Here is a 16,590-nt window from a genome sequence, read left to right on the forward strand (position 1 = left end):
ATATCTAGAGCCACGACCTTGCTCTCACCAAACTGGTGGATAGAGCGACTTCATCGTTCCGTCAAAAATGCCATTAGGTCTCCCGTAGAGCAATTTCTGTGGAACCCATACTGTCTGTCGCTAAGAAGGTCATTGTACTCTAAGTATCTGACAAGATGATGGTTAACCATGCCATCTCCATAACCTTGGAGAGCGCAGAGCATATCGCAATTGGCCGGTAATTCGCAGGGTTGTTCGCCCCACCTTTCTTGGGGATGGGCTGAACGTTCGCAACCTTCCAACGCGCCGGGAAAACTCCCGCCCGGTAAGCAATGTTGAAAGGGTTGCGTAATGGACGAGCAAACGCCGAGGAACACTTACAAAGGACAAGTGTGGATATAACGTCCGGGCCCGGAGATTTATTAACGTCGGCTGCATTATTAAACAGGTGATGATGATGAGTCTGAGGCGCGTATTGTTGTTATTGTTTCTTGATTTGTTATGACGAAAAACTAAACGACCGGGTTATTGTTATTGTCTTATGCACTTGCACTTAAGAAATTTTGATGGGATTGTTGCTTGGTTTATTTTTATACCCACCACCGAAGGATGGGGGTATATTCATTTTGTCATTCCGTTTGCAACACATCGAAATATCCATTTCCGACCCTATAAAGTATATATATTCTTGATCAGCGTAAAAATCTAAGACGATCTAGACATGTCCGTCCGTCTGTCCGTCTGTCTGTTGCAATCACGCTACAATCTTTAAAAATAGAGATATTGAGCTGAAATTTTGCACAGATTCTTTTTTTGTCCATAAGCAGGTTAAGTTCGAAGATGGGCTATATCGGACTATATCTTGATATATATATAGCCCCGATATAGACTGATCCGCCGATTTAGGGTCTTAGGCCCATAAAAGCCACATTTATTACCCGATTTTGTTGAAATTTGGGGCAGTGAGTTGTGTTCGGCCATTTGACATCCTTCGTCAATTTGGCTCAGATCGGTCCAGATTTGGATATAGCTGCCATATAGACCGATCCTCCGATTTAGGGTCTAAGGCCCATAAAAGCCACATTCAATATCCGATTTTGCTGAAATTTGGGACAGTAAGTTGTGTTAGGCCCTTCGACATCTTCCGTCAATATGGCTGAGATCGGTCCAGATTTGGATATAGCTGCCATATAGACCGATCCTCCGGTTAAGGGTCTTAGGCCCACAAAAGCCACATTTATTATCCGATTTTGATGAAATTCGGGACAGTGAATTATGTAAGGCCCATCGACATCCTTCGTTAATTTGGCTCAGATCGGTCCAGATTTGGATATAGCTGCCATATAGATCGATCCTCCGATTTATGGTGTAAGGCCCATAAAAGCCACATTCATTATCCGATTTTGCTGAAATTTGGGACAGTGAGTTGTATTGGGTCCTTTGACATATTTCTGCAATTTGGTTTAGATCGGTTCAGATTTGGATATAGCTGCCATATAGACCGATTTCTAAATTTATGGTTTTGGGCCCATAAAATGCTCTTTTATTGTCCGATGTCGCCGAAATATGGAACAGTGAGTTAAGTTAAGCCCCTTGACATACTTCTGCAATATCGCACATATCGGTCCAGATTTGGATATAGCTGCCATATACAGGGTGGCTGATGAAAGCCGCTACCAAAAAAAAATGTAATAACTTTTTTTCTATTTAATAATAATAATTTAATAATTAATTTAATTAATTAATTAATTAATTTAATTAATAATAATTTAATAATTAATTTAATAATTTAATTTAACATGAATAAAAGAAAAATGTATTCCATACACCGAAAAAAAAATGTAGCAATATTCATCATTGTAGCAATATTCATCAGCCACCCTGTAGACCGATATCTAGGTTTTAGGTTTTGGGGCCATAAAAGACGCATTTATTGTCCGATGTCGCTGAAATTTGACACAGTGAGTTTGGTTAGGCTCTTCGACGTCCTTCTTCAATTTTGCCCAGATCGGTCCAGATTTGCATATAGCTGCCATATAGACCGATCTCTCGATTTAAGGTTTAGGGCCCATAAAAGAGGCATTTATTGTCCGATTTCGCCGAAATATGGGACAGTGCTTTGTGTTAGGCTTTTCGACATGTTTATGCAACTTGGCCCAAATCGGTCCAGATTTGGATATAGCTGCCATGTAGATCGATATCTCGATTTAAAGTCTTGGCCCCATAAAAGGCGCATTTATAATCCGATTTCACTAAAATTTGACACAGTAACTTATGTTCGGCTTTTCGACATCCGTGTCGTATATAGTTCAGATCGGTATGAGGTATATGAGTATAAGGTATGAAATTTTTACCGAATTTTGATGAAAGGTGGTTTACATATATACCCGAGGTGGTGGGTATCCAAAGTTCGGCCCGGCCGAACTTAACGCCTTTTTACTTGCTATACCCTCCACCATAAGATGGGGGGTATACCAATTTCGTCATTCTGTTTGTAACTACTCGAAATATTCGTCTGAGACCCCATAAAGTATATATATTCTTGATCGTCGTGACATTTTATGTCGATCTAGCCATGTCCGTCCGTCTGTCCGTCCGTCCGTCCGTCCGTCTGTCTGTCGAAAGCACGCTAACTTCCGAAGGAGTATAGCTAGCCGCTTGAAATTTTGCACAAATACTTCTTATTAGTGTAGGTCGGTTGGTATTGTAAATGGGCTATATCGGTCAATGTTTTGATATAGCTGCCATATAAACCGATCTTGGGTCTTGACTTCTTGAGCCTCTAGAGTGCGCAATTCTTATCCGATTGGAATGAAATTTTGCACGACGTGTTTTGTTATGATATCCAACAACTGTGCTAAGTATAGTTCAAATCGGTCCATAACCTGATATAGCTGCCATATAAACCGATCTTGGGTCTTGACTTCTTGAGCCTCTAGCGTGCGCAATTCTTATCCGATCAGAATGAAATTTTGCACGACGTGTTTTTTTATGATATCCAACAACTGTGCCAAGTATGGTTCAAATCGGTCCATAACCTGATATAGCTGCCATATAAACCGATTTTGGGTCTTGACTTCTTGAGCCTCTAGTGTGCGCAATTCTTATCCGATCAGAATGAAATTTTGCACGACGTGTTTTGTTATGATATCCAACAACTGTGCCAAGTATGGTTCAAATCGGTCCATAACCTGATATAGCTGCCATATAAACCGATCTTGGGTCTTGACTTCTTGAGCCTCTAGAGTGCGCAATTCTTATCCGATTGGAATGAATTTTTGCACGAAGTATTTCATTATGATATTCAACAACTGTGCCAAGTATGGTTGAAATCGGTCTATAACCCGATATAGCTGCCATATAAACAGATCTGGGGATTTGACTTCTTGAGCTTCTAAAGGGCGCAATTCCTATCCGATTTGGCTGAAATTTTGCATGACGTATTTTATTTTTACTTTCAACAACTGTGTCAAATAAGGTTCAAATCGGTTCATAACCTGATATAGCTGCCATATAAACCGATCTGGGATCTTGTCTTCTTGACCCCTAGAAGTCGCAATTATTATCCGATATGCCTGAAATTTTGTACGACGGATCCTCTCATGACCATCAACAAACGTGTTTATTATGGTCTGAATCGGTCTATAGCCCGATACAGATCCCATAAAAATCGTTCTCTCTATTTTACTTCGTGAGCCCCAATGGGCGCAATTCTTATACGAATTGGCTGAAATTTTACACAGGTCTCCAACATATAATTTAATTGTGGTCCGAACCGGACCATATCTTGATATCGTTTTAATAGCAGAGCAACTCTTTTCTTATATCCTTTTTTGCCTAAGAAGAGATGCCGGGAAAAGAACTCGACAAATGCGATCCATGGTGGATGGTATATAAGATTCGGCCCGGCCGAACTTAGCACGCTTTTACTTGTTTTATTTATTGTTTTCGAAAGAGATTTATTTTTATACCCACCACCGAAGGATGGGGGTATATTCATTTTGTCATTCCGTTTGCAACACATCGAAATATCCATTTCCGACCCTATAAAGTATATGTATTCTTGATCAGCGTAAAAATCTAAGACGATCGAGACATGTCCGTCCGTCTGTCCGTCTGTCTGTTGAAATCACGCTACAGTCTTTAAAAATTGAGATATTGAGCTGAAATTGTGCACAGATTCTTTTTTTGTCCATAAGCAGGTTAAGTTCGAAGATGGGCTATATCGGACTATATCTTCATATAGCCCCCATATAGACCGATCCGCCGATTTAGGGTCTTAGGCCCATAAAAGCCACATTTATTATCCGATTTTGCTGAAATGTGGGACAGTGAGTTGCGTTGAACCCTTCGACATCCTTCGTCAATTTGGCTCAGATCGGTCCAAATTTGGATGTAGCTGTCATATAGACCGATCCTCCGATTTAGGGTCTTAGGCCCATAAAAGCCACATTTATTATCCGATTTTGCTGAAATTTGGCACAGTGAGTTGTGTAAGGCCCTTCAACATTCTTCGTCAATTTGGCCCAGATCGGTCCAAATTTGGATGTAGCTGCCATATAGACCGATCCGCCGATTTAGGGTCTTAGGCCCATAAAAGCCACATTTATTATCCGATTTTGCTGAAATTTGGGACAGAAAGTTGTGTTGAGCCCTTCGACATCCTTCGTCAATTTGGTCCAGATCGTTCCAAATTTGGATATAGCTGTCATATAGACCTATCCTCCGATTTATGGTGTAAGGCCCATAAAAGCCACATTTATTATCCGAATTTGCTGAAATTTGGGACAGAGCGTTGCGTTGAGCCCTTCGACATCCTTCGTCAATTTGGCTCATATCGGTCCAAATTTGGATATAGCTGCCATATAGACCGATCCTCCGATTTATGGTCTTAGGCCCATAAAAGCCACATTTATTATCCGATTTTGCTGAAATTTGGGACAGTGATTTGCCTTAGGCCCTTCGACATCTCTCTTCTATTTGGCCCTGATCGGTTCAGATTTGGATATAGCTGCCATATAGACCGATCTCTCGATTTAAGGTTTTGGGCCCATAAAAAGCGCATTTATTGTCCGATGTCGCCGAAATTTGGGACAATGACTTGTGTTGGGCCCTTCGATATTTGCCTTCAATTTGGCTCAGATAGGTCCAGATTTGGATATAGCTGCAATATAGACCGATCTCTCGGTAGAACAATGACTTGTACTTATAAGCATTTGGTCTAAATCGAATGATATCCATAGAGCTGCTATGGGGCATAAGGTATGCATTTTTCACTGAATTTTGACGAAATGTGGTTCACATATATACCCGAGGTGGTGGGTATCCAAAGTTCGGCCCGGCCGAACTTAACGCCTTCTTACTTGTTTTATTGGCACTTTGAAGGATGACATTGTTGTAGTTAATATTTTCTTTAAGTTTTGTTCACAAATTCACGAAAAAATGTAATGGAATAATACGTAAACACGGACAAACTACTGACATGTTTGTATTATGGACATATTTGTGGATTATGCCCAAATGAGGCTCAAATCTGTATCTGTTTCATGGCCAAGTATTTCAGGTCACCTCACCTCATGAACTGCCCCTAAACCACACATATATACCGACTATAGCAATATGTAGCTCCAATATGATTTTCGGGAGTGGCAAAGAGTTTGGCTACTCCAATCCACCACCAAATCCAAGAGACTGGTAGATCTAACATTCAAACTTTAATGGGCGGCCACCCTCCCTTACCATCCAAAAACATCCGATCTCGAAGATCGGTGGGATATCTAGGGGGCCGCCCCACCTCCAAAGCCACCAGCCAAATGGAATATAAACCAATATTGACAATATGGGACTCAATCGAAAGGTATTTTAGACCAGAGCACGATTCTGATATATGGGGATCCGCCTCACTCTCTAAACCACCCCCATACCGGACATATTTCCGACTATAGCAATATACGGCTCCAATGAAAGGTATTTGGGAGTAGAGCACCAATATAATATTCACATTGGCGCGAAATATCAGAAAGGCCATACCAGCACCACCAAACAGGACTTTCTTCCTGACGTGGCCGTATAGGGCTCAGATAAAATAAGAGAGTGAAAGAAGACGCAGCGCAGCGGGCACTCTCCACCTTAATATATAAAAAAATTATATATTGTTCAGATATTTATTACAGGATTTCGATGGAAAATGCATCAACGAGTTATTTCAGACTCCTCCGCCGGTCTTCTGAATAATCTTCTTAGGTTCGCATTACAATTAACATCCGTAATGGTGGCTATCAAAAATGTCAACGTGTTTTTTCTGTTGTTGTTTCTGTACTATTCCAATTTAATGTTTTCCCAATTAAATATTTTCCAAACCATTTAAGGAAAGTAAAAACACAAAGACATTTCTTTTGAGTACAAATTTCTCCCCAACTTTTGCTATTACAGCAGAAGTTGGAATAGTTTTTCAAATTTATTTTGTAGGATTTTTTGCAGTTGTTTTTTTATAAATAAATTTGTAATTATTTGTTTCATAATTAATAATTTCATATGGTTCCTACATAGACAATTTCAGACACATTTATAATAACTATAATGATTTAAAAAACTGACAATAATAATAAGAGACAAAACTTAACATTATAAGTACTACTAGACTTTCTTTTGGGTTTTGTTTGTTAATTTAATTTGTTTGTTTGTTTATTCAATTATAGTAGTATAATAATAAAAATTATGGTAAAATAGATTTTTATTACTTGTTCAGTAATTTGTTTTCGCTGTATTGTGGTTTGAAGTTTTAAAAATAAATAATAAATTTTTCACGCACATATACATATAAATGTTTTATTTCGTCCTATTTATGGGAGTTTTAATTGTTTTGTTTGATATTTAATTTCTCTTCTTTCTTTCCTTTTTGTTTTTTGATTCGATAAATATGCAATATATTGTAAGTGGTTGTTCTTGTTGTAGGGGCCTTGTTATAATTTTATTGAAATGTTATCATTGATTAATTAATAATATTGATTAAATTAATATTGAACAGCGACAATCAATTTTACTGTATGTTGGTTTATTGGTTGGTTTTTGATATTAAATAAATTAATTTGTTTTTTGTTTTTGTGAGGGGGATGGGGCGTTCACATTAAATACTAATTAATACACACTTAAAGAGTTTAAGATCAATTTATAGTTGTTTGGTTAAAAATATTTTATAAGTAGTTTTTTTAAATGTGGATTTCATGGATTTCCATTTGCTATGGTGGTTTTGGTAGAGTTTTCCCAGAAATTTTCAAGTGCTGGAGGGATCGATTTTTCTTCATATTTTCTTTTAGATTTGTTTTGTATGTTTTTATTAAATATTTAAAATATTCAATTTGAAATTTTTCTTGAGGCTTTATTTGATTTGAATGTTTTAGTAGTTGGCTTATTTAGTAAGACTACGAGAACACTTAGATGTGAGAAAATTTTAAAACGCTAATCTTAATTTTTTATATTAATTTTTAATATCGCAGTTATGAAATTTGTTTCCTATTTTAATACAGATTTATTAAGGTTTGAAAAAAATGTTGGTTTAGATTGAGTTGTTTGTTTCTAGTTTTTTTTTTTTTTTTTTTTTTTTGCATGCATGCATGTGTTTTTGTTTGCATTTGCATTTTTATTTTAAATTATCATTCACAATATTGAGGAGTTTTCTTTGCGGTTTGGTTATATATCATTTACTGAATTTAGGTGTTTTCTTGTATTTATTTTAGTTTTATGGGGTTTCTTTATTTTTTTAACAGCTCAATTTTTAGACATTTACAAAGAAAAAGCTATAGATTTGAAAAGATACAAAATTTTAATAAATCAATTTTGTGGTGATTTGCTTTTTTTGAAGGTGAGTAAGTACGTCAGATTTCTTGATGTTTATGTTTGAGGGATGAATTTTAAAAAAACGCCTAAGTGCTAACTATATAACATCTATAATCTACTACTTAATCAGTATCACATTTTAATGAGTTATAGTAGATGGCTAACTCCGGCCACTTTGGAGCTTGTATTTATATACAAAAGCGCCGGAGCTATCTTTGCGAACATCTGACCATATTTTTCACAATTTTCGTTCCTTTGAAATCAAAACAAAACCGATTTATGTTGTTTTTCTGTTTTTCTTGTTTCTTTTAACAACTCAAAAAACTTAAAACTATTACGATAAAATACTTACAAGCTAATATGGTGGCAAATTCACAATGTGTTTTATAGTTGTTTTGAGATACTTTGACGTTGTATTATTTGGACAGGCTTATAAAGCTTGAAATAAACATAACAGTGGCAGCAATCTTTCATTTGCATCTTGATAATGATGAGCGTTATTGTTTGCATTTGTTTTTCAAATAATGAGTATACCTTAAGGTGGGTTGTTCACTGTACCAACAACACCGTCAGCTGCTGGGCGGAGAGGCGTGTTGGCGGTGGTAGTGGGTTGAAGCCTCTAGGAGCTCATACACTAACTACTTTCGTAGGGCGAATATAGTTTGTGCTTCGTCAGACTGTAGTCGGAACTGATGGTTACACTGCGCGAAAGGTTCTTCATGAATTGCGGCAGTAGTGACGCCCAGCCGCGTTTATCTTGACGCAGAGTCAAGTATAGCTCAAATGTTGAAACCATTTCGCTATCCACCTTAAGTGTGCCAATGCGTCTCGAATTTTGGGGTTCTTCTTCGAATTCAATGTAGACGGTGCAACCGCGTACGCCACATGGTTCACGTTCGGAGACGCGTAGGATGTCAGACGCTATGCGTGTGGTGAGATCACAGGGTATGGAGACTTCCGTGCAGGTTAAGTTGCGAGACTTGGCCTCACGCAATTCGTCAAGCAAACGCAGCGACAGATTATGGCAAGCCGCCGCATCGCTATTATCACAGCATATGAGTTCTTCTTCCTGGGGAGTGCCAACAACAATTTGGCCACTGTGGGCGGAGTTTGATGATGATTTGGTTGCTCGAGAGCTCGTTATTGGCGTTGTCCAATCTAAAAAAGAAGATAAGAAAGAAAATAACCACTTTGAAAAACTTCCAATAAGTTTATGTGACAAATTTTATCGTTGAAATGGAGCCTACAAAAAACTCAGGAGATCTTTGGATTGTTGAACACCAAGTACATTATCAACTTTAAATTCGCCTATACCCATTATCTTCTAAAGGTAATAGGAAATTTCTTTGAGATCTGGCGGTTTTTAAAATGCGCGTTACATGGTACACGAATGCAAAATTTATAGGCGTTAAGTTCGGCCTGGCCGAACTGTAGTCGGCGACATCAGCAACCAAGTGCCTTTTATGGGTCCAAAACCATAAATCGAGAGCTCGGTCTATATGGCAGCTATATTCAAATCTAAACTGATCAAGTTCAAATTGCAGAAATATGTCGAAGAGCCTAAGACAACTCTTTGTCCCCAATTTCGGCGAAAACGGACAATATGTGTCCAAAACATTATGTCAAGAGATCGGTCTATATGGCAGCTATATCCAAATCTGGACCGATCTAAACCAAATTAAACAAGTAAAAAGGCGTTAAGTTCGGCCGGGCCGAACTTTGGATACCCACCACCTCGGGTATATATGTAAACCAACTTTCATCAAAATTCGGTAAAAATTTCATACCTTATACTCATATACCTCATACCGATCTGAACTATATACGACACGGATGTCGAAAAGCCGAACATAAGTCACTGCGTCAAATTTTAGTGAAATCGGATTATAAATGCGCCTTTTATGGGGCCAAGACTTTAAATCGAGATATCGATCTACATGTCAGCTATATCCAAATCTGGACCGATATGGGCCAAGTTGCATAAACATGTCGAAAAGCCTAACACAAAACACTGTCCCAAATTTCGGCGAAATCGGACAATAAATGCGTCTTTTATGGCCCCAAAACCTAAAACCTAGATATCGGTCTATATGGCAGCTATATCCAAATCTGGACCGATATGTGCGATATTGCAGAAGTATGTCAAGGGGCTTAACTTAACTCACTGTTCCAAATTTCGGCGACATCGGACAATAAATGAGCATTTTATGGGCCCAAAACCATAAATTTAGAAATCGGTCTATATGGCAGCTATATCCAAATCTGAACCGATCTGGACCAAATTGCAGAAATATGTCAAAGGGCCTAACACAACTCACTGTCCCAAATTTCAGCAAAATCGGATAATGAATGTGGCTTTTATGGGCCTTACACCATAAATCGGAGGATCGATCTATATCGCAGCTATATCCAAATCTGGACCGATCTGAGCCAAATTAATGAAGGATGTCGATGGGCCTTACATAATTCACTGTCCCGAATTTCATCAAAATCGGATAATAAATGTGGCTTTTGTGGGCCTAAGACCCTTAACCGGAGGATCGGTCTATATGGCAGCTATATCCAAATCTGGGCATAGTGTTTGGGGAACCACCCCAATCGCCACAACACCCCCAAATCGGGCATATTTACCCACCATGTCAATGTGGAGCTTTAATGAAAAGTATTGGGGGGTAGAGCAAGAATTGATACCCATTTACGTAAGAATTGATACCAAAATACATCACAAACAGCAATTTTTTACTGACCATCGCAATATGGGGCTCAAATAAAGGTATTTGGGAGTAGAATACGAATTTGATATCCGAATGTAGGACCCCTTACCCAAAACACCCCCAAAGGGGAAAAAATTGCAACCATGCCAATATGTGGCTCAAATGAAAGGCATTTGAGATTAGAAACCGAATTTGAGAGAAGAGCACGATGGTGGTATTTTTTTCAGTGCCAAGTATCTGGTGGACCACCTCTCCCCCTAAAACACCACTAATTCAGACGTCTTGAAAATATCGTGCTGAAATGAAGTATTTTAAGAATGGAGTTCACCCTACATCCAAACTTAAATTCATAGACCAATAAAGATAATATGGGATTCAGATAAAGGCACTTATATTGTTAAACTGTTAGTCAAGCGATTTTCGTAGCATGGTATTTCTCTAAAAGATCTTTAATTGTCAAAAATAAATATTCCAATAAAACTTTTGTTCCATATAAAGTAAAAGAGGGCGCAGCGGAGCGGGTCCGGGTCAGCTAGTCAAATAATAAATGTGGCTTTTATGGGCCTGAGACCCTAAATCGGCGAATCGGTCTATATGGGAGCTATCAAGGCATAGTCCGATATAGTCCATCTTCAAACATAACCTGCCTATGGACAAAAAAAGAATTTATGAATTTATTTTTAAAGACTGTAGCTTGATTTCAACAGACAGACGGTCAGACGGACGGACATGGCTAGATCGTCTTCGATTTTTACGACGCCCAAGAATATATATACCTTATGACAAAATGAATATACCCCATCCTTCGGTGGTGGGTATAAAAATCATTAAGTTGTAATAGGAATTTCACATACTTTATTAAAGTAGACTAATAATAAAACTTAGAACCTCACAAATATTGATAATTCCAAGCACAATTCTATATTATAACTAGAGTCCAATCCCATGGCAGCCGGTTGTAGGTAACGGATTGACCCGATGGACTTCTTCATCGGCACGGGCTGTCGTCTCAGTGTACAACACACTGCTCAACAATTACAACCAGAGTCCGGATTTTTATGCAAAATCGAAAGTTTGCCAAACCTTATTTGGCGTGATATTCTGCGATAAAATTTAGCTTTTCAAAGTTCCCAAGTTATTATATGTCTACAAAATTAACTTTAACTACAAATTATCAACGAATTTTTCAAAAAAAAAAATATCGCAAAATTTTGATTATGCATAAAAATTCAGACCCTAATTTTAAACAAACATAATCATGACTCGCTCCACCTCTGTTTGAAATTGCAGATGTGAACCCTAACAAAATTTTAGATTTTTAGAGGGATATATTTTAAACAAAAAGTGTTGTAGCTGGGAGAACAGTTTTTTCCGTTGCTTCTACGCCAATACATTGTTGTAATAGAGTCCACCGCCACTATATAAGTCTTGCTTTAGATTTCGAAACACAACTTTGTTTTTTATTGACTTAAACTAATTTTTTATACCCATCACCATAGGATGGGGGTATACTAATCTAGTCATTACGTTTGTAACACCTCGAAATATTCGTCTAAGACCCCATAAAGTATATATATTCTTGATCGTCTCGACGTTCTGAGTCGTCCTAGCCATGTCCGTCTGCCTGTCGAAATCACGATAGCGGTCGAAAGCGTAACGCTAGCCGTTTGAAATTTCGCACCTACACTAAATATTGATGTAGGTCGTTGGGGATTTGAAATGGGTCATATTGGTTCAGATTTAGATATAGATCCCATAATAACCGATCCCCCCATTTGACTTCTTGAGCCCCTGGTAGCCCCAATATTTGTCTGATTTGGCTGAAATTTTGCAATTAATGCTCTGTTATGACTTTCAATAACTGTGCAAAGTTCGGTCCAAATCGGTTTATAACCTGATATAGGTCCCATATAAACTTATCTCCCGATTTGACTGCTTGAGCCCTTACTAGCCACAATTTTTGTCTGATTTGGCTGAATTTTGCACGTAGAGTTCTGTTATAACTTCCAACAACTGTGCTAAATACGGTCTAAATCGTTCTGTAACCTGATGTAGCTCCCATATAACCCGTTCTCTCGATCATCCTTGTTCGGCTCCTAGAAGCTTTAATTTTCGCTGGTTTGGCAGAAGTTTTGTATGTAGAATAAAATTATGCCCTTCGACTATTTTTATTTTGAATACATTTTTATCAGAATTCATGGTGGCGGGTTCCCAATATTCGGACCGGCCGAACTAAGCACGCTTTTACTTTTTTATACCCTCCACCATAAGATGGGGGGGATACTACCCGTGAAAATTTAATAACTTACGCACCCAAATTCGACACTGATATTGAGTGGGCTAATAAGTCACTGTTGAATTTTGTGTTTCAAATTTCAACAAAATCGGATAATAAATAAAGCTTTTACGAGTTTCAGACCCTTAATCGGCACATCGGTCTATATGAAAGCTATATCTAAATATAGTCCGATCTGAAGCATATTTGGGTTCTAAACTTTTATTGGCTTCAGACCCTTTATCGGCAGATCGGTATATACGGCAGCTATGTATAAATATAGTCCGATATGGACCATATTTGTCTTAGATGTCGGGAGGCCTAACCTTACTACTCACTGTCTCACATTTCAGCGAAATCGTATGAAAAATAAAGCATTTATGGTCATTAGACGCTTTATCGGAAAATCAGTCTATATAGCAGCTATATCTAAATATGGCCCGATTTGGCCAAAAGACATTTTTGTGCCAAATTTCAGCTCAATATCTCAATTTTTGAAGGCTGTAGTGTGATCACAATAGACAGACGGACAGACACACGGACATCGTTAAATCGTCTTTTACGACGATCCGAAATATATATACTTTGTAGGGTCGGAAATTTATATTTCGATGTGTTCCAAACGGAATGACTAAATGAATATACCCCCTATCCTACGGTTATAGGTATAAACAAGTAAAAGCGTGCTAACTTCGGCCGGGCCGAATCTTATATACCCTCCACCATGGATCGCATTTGTCGAGTTCTTTTCCCGGCATCTCTTTTTAGGCAAAAAAAAGATATAAGAGCGATATCAAGATATGGTCCGGTTTGGACCACAATTAAATCAGTCAGCCAATTCGAATAAGAATTGCGCCCTTTGTGGGCTCAAGAAGTAAAATAGAGGGATCGATTTATATGGGAGCTGTATCGGGCTATATACCGATTCAGACCATAATAAACACGTATGTTAATGGTCATGAGAGAATCCGTCGTACAAAATTTCAGGCAAATCGGATAATAATTGCGACCTCTAGAGGCTCAAGAAGTCAAGATCACAGATCGGTTTATATGGCAGCTATATCAGGTTATGAACCGATTTGAACCATATTTGGCACAGTTGTTGGATATCATAACAAAATACTACGTGCCAAAATTCATTCAAATTGGATAAGAATTGCGCTCTCTAGAGGCTCAAGAAGTCAAAACCCAAGATCGGTTTATATGACAGCTATATAAGATTATGGACCGATTTGAACCATACTTAGCACAGTTATTGGATATCGTAACAAAACACGTCGTGCAAAATTTCATTCAATCGGATAAGAATTGCGCACCCGTGATATATATACTAATTTCGTCATTTTGTTTGTAACACTTCGAAATACGCGTCTAAGACCCCATAAAGTATATATATTCGTGATCGTCGTGACATTTTAAGTCGAACTAGCCATGTCCGTCCGTCTGTCCATCCAACCGTCCGTCTGTCTGTCGAAAGCACGCTAACTTCTGAAGTAGGAGAGCTAGCCGCTTGAAATTTTGCACAAATCTTCTTATTAATGTTGGTCGGTTGAGCCAAATCGGTCCATATTTTTAAATAGCTACCCTACAATCCATTCTTGGGATTGAAATTTTGCACAAAGTGTTTTGATGTCACTTCCAACAACTACGCGAAGTATGGTCCTAATCGGTCCATAACATGATATAGCTGCCATATAAACCGATCTTGGGTCTTGATTTCTTGAGGCTATATAGAGTGCAATTCCGATTTGACTGAAATTTGCGCATAGTGTTTTGATATCGCTTCCAACAACTATGCGAAGTATGGTCCTAAGAGATCCATAACCTGATATAGTTGTCATACAAACCGATCTTGGGTCTTGACTTCTTGAGCCTCTAGAGGGTGCAATTCTCGTCCGATTTGACTGAAATTTCACACATAGTGTTTTGATATCACTTCCAACAACTGTGCTAAGTATAGTCCTAATCGGTCCATAACCTGATATAGCTGCCATATTATCCGATCTTGGGTCTTGACTTATTGCGCTTCTAGAGGGCGCAATTATTATCCGATTTGACTGAAATTTTGCGAGTAGTGTTTTGGTATCACTTCCAACAACTACGCTAAGTATGGTTTAAATCGGTCAATGTTTTGATATAGCTGCCATATAAACCGATCTTGGGTCTTGTCTTCTTGAGCCTCTAGAGGGCGCAATTCTCATCCGATTTAACTGAAATTTTGCATGTAGTGTTTTGGTATCACTTCCAACAATTACGCTAAGCGTGGTTCAAATCGGTACATGTTTTGATATAGCTGCCATATAAACCGATCTTGGGTCTTGACTTCTTGAGCCTCTAGAGGGCGCAATTCTCGTCCCTGGTAGTATAATAATCAGTTCTCATCCGACTTGGCTGAAATTTTGCACGAGGTGTTTGGTTATGACTTTCAATAACTGTGTTAAGTATGGCGTAAATCGTTATAGAACCTGATATAGCTGCCATATAAACCAATCTGGGATCTTGACTTCTTGAACCTCTAGAGGGCGGAATTCTCATCCGATTTGGCTGAAATTTTGTACAACGGCTTCTCTCATGACCTTCAACATACGTGTCTTATCGATCAGTAGCTTGATACAGCTCCCATATAAACATATCTCCCGATTTTGATTCTTGAGACCCTACAAGGCGCATTTCTTATCCATCCGAATGAACTGAAATATTACACAATGACTTCTAAAGGGTGATTTTTTGAGGTTAGGATTTTCATGCATTAGTATTTGACAGATCATGTGGGATTTCAGACATGGTGTCAAAGAGAAAGATGCTCAGTATGCTTTGACATTTCATTATGAATAGACTTACTAACGAGCAACGCTTGCAAATCATTGAATTTTATTACCAAAATCAGTGTTCGGTTCGAAATGTGTTCAAATTTTGACAAATTTTGTTCAGCGATGAGGCTCATTTCTGGTTGAATGGCTACGTAAATAAGCAAAATTGCCGCATTTGGAGTGAAGATGATTTTGGTAATAAAATTCAATGATTTGCAAGCGTTGCTCGTTAGTAAGTCTATTCATGATGAAATGTCAAAGCATACTGAGCATCTTTCTCTTTGACACCATGTCTGAAATCCCACGTGATCTGTCAAATACTAATGCATGAAAATCCTAACCACAAAAAAATCACCCTTTACAATGTTCAGCATTCATTTATGGTCCGTATCGCACTATAACTTGATATACCTCCAATAGCATAACAGTTCTTGAACTCGACAAATGCGATCAATGGTGGAGGGTATATAATATTCGACCCGGGCGAACTTAGCACGCTCTTACTTGTTTTTATACCCACCACCGAAGGATGGGGGTATATTCATTTTGTCATTCCGTTTGCAACACATCGAAATATCCATTTCCGACCCTATAAAGTATATATATTCTTGATCAGCGTAAAAATCTAAGACGATCTAGACATGCCCGTCCGTCTGTCCGTCTGTCTGTTGAAATCACGCTACAATTTTTAAAAATAGAGATATTGAGCTGAAATTTTGCACAGATTCTTTTTTTGTCCATAAGCAGGTTAAGTTCGAAGATGGGCTATATCGAACTATATCTTGATATAGCCCCCATATAGACTGATCCGCCGATTTAGGGTCTTAGGCCCATAAAAGCCACATTTATTACCCGATTTTGTTGAAATTTGGGGCAGTGAGTTGTGTTCGGCCATTTGACATCCTTCGTCAATTTGGATCAGATCGGTCCAGATTTGGATATAGCTGCCATATAGATCGATCCTCCGATTTATGGT

The 16,590-nt window shown here is 38.3% G+C and overlaps 1 protein-coding gene across 1 annotated transcript in view; it reads right to left on the reverse strand.

Annotated features, from left to right (window-relative positions):
- Positions 1 to 6,368: 6,368 nt before the first annotated feature.
- Positions 6,369 to 16,590, reverse strand: part of LOC106095266 (protein scylla-like) — a 28,201-nt gene continuing 17,979 nt past the window's right edge. Inside the window, exon 2 of the mRNA XM_059360818.1 lies at positions 6,369 to 8,973. Coding sequence (XP_059216801.1) covers positions 8,450 to 8,973 — 524 coding nt within the window. The 3' untranslated portion in view covers positions 6,369 to 8,449. The remainder of the gene's footprint in view (positions 8,974 to 16,590) is intronic.

Source organism: Stomoxys calcitrans, chromosome 1 (assembly GCF_963082655.1).
Source record: "Stomoxys calcitrans chromosome 1, idStoCalc2.1, whole genome shotgun sequence".
NCBI lineage: Eukaryota > Metazoa > Arthropoda > Insecta > Diptera > Muscidae > Stomoxys > Stomoxys calcitrans.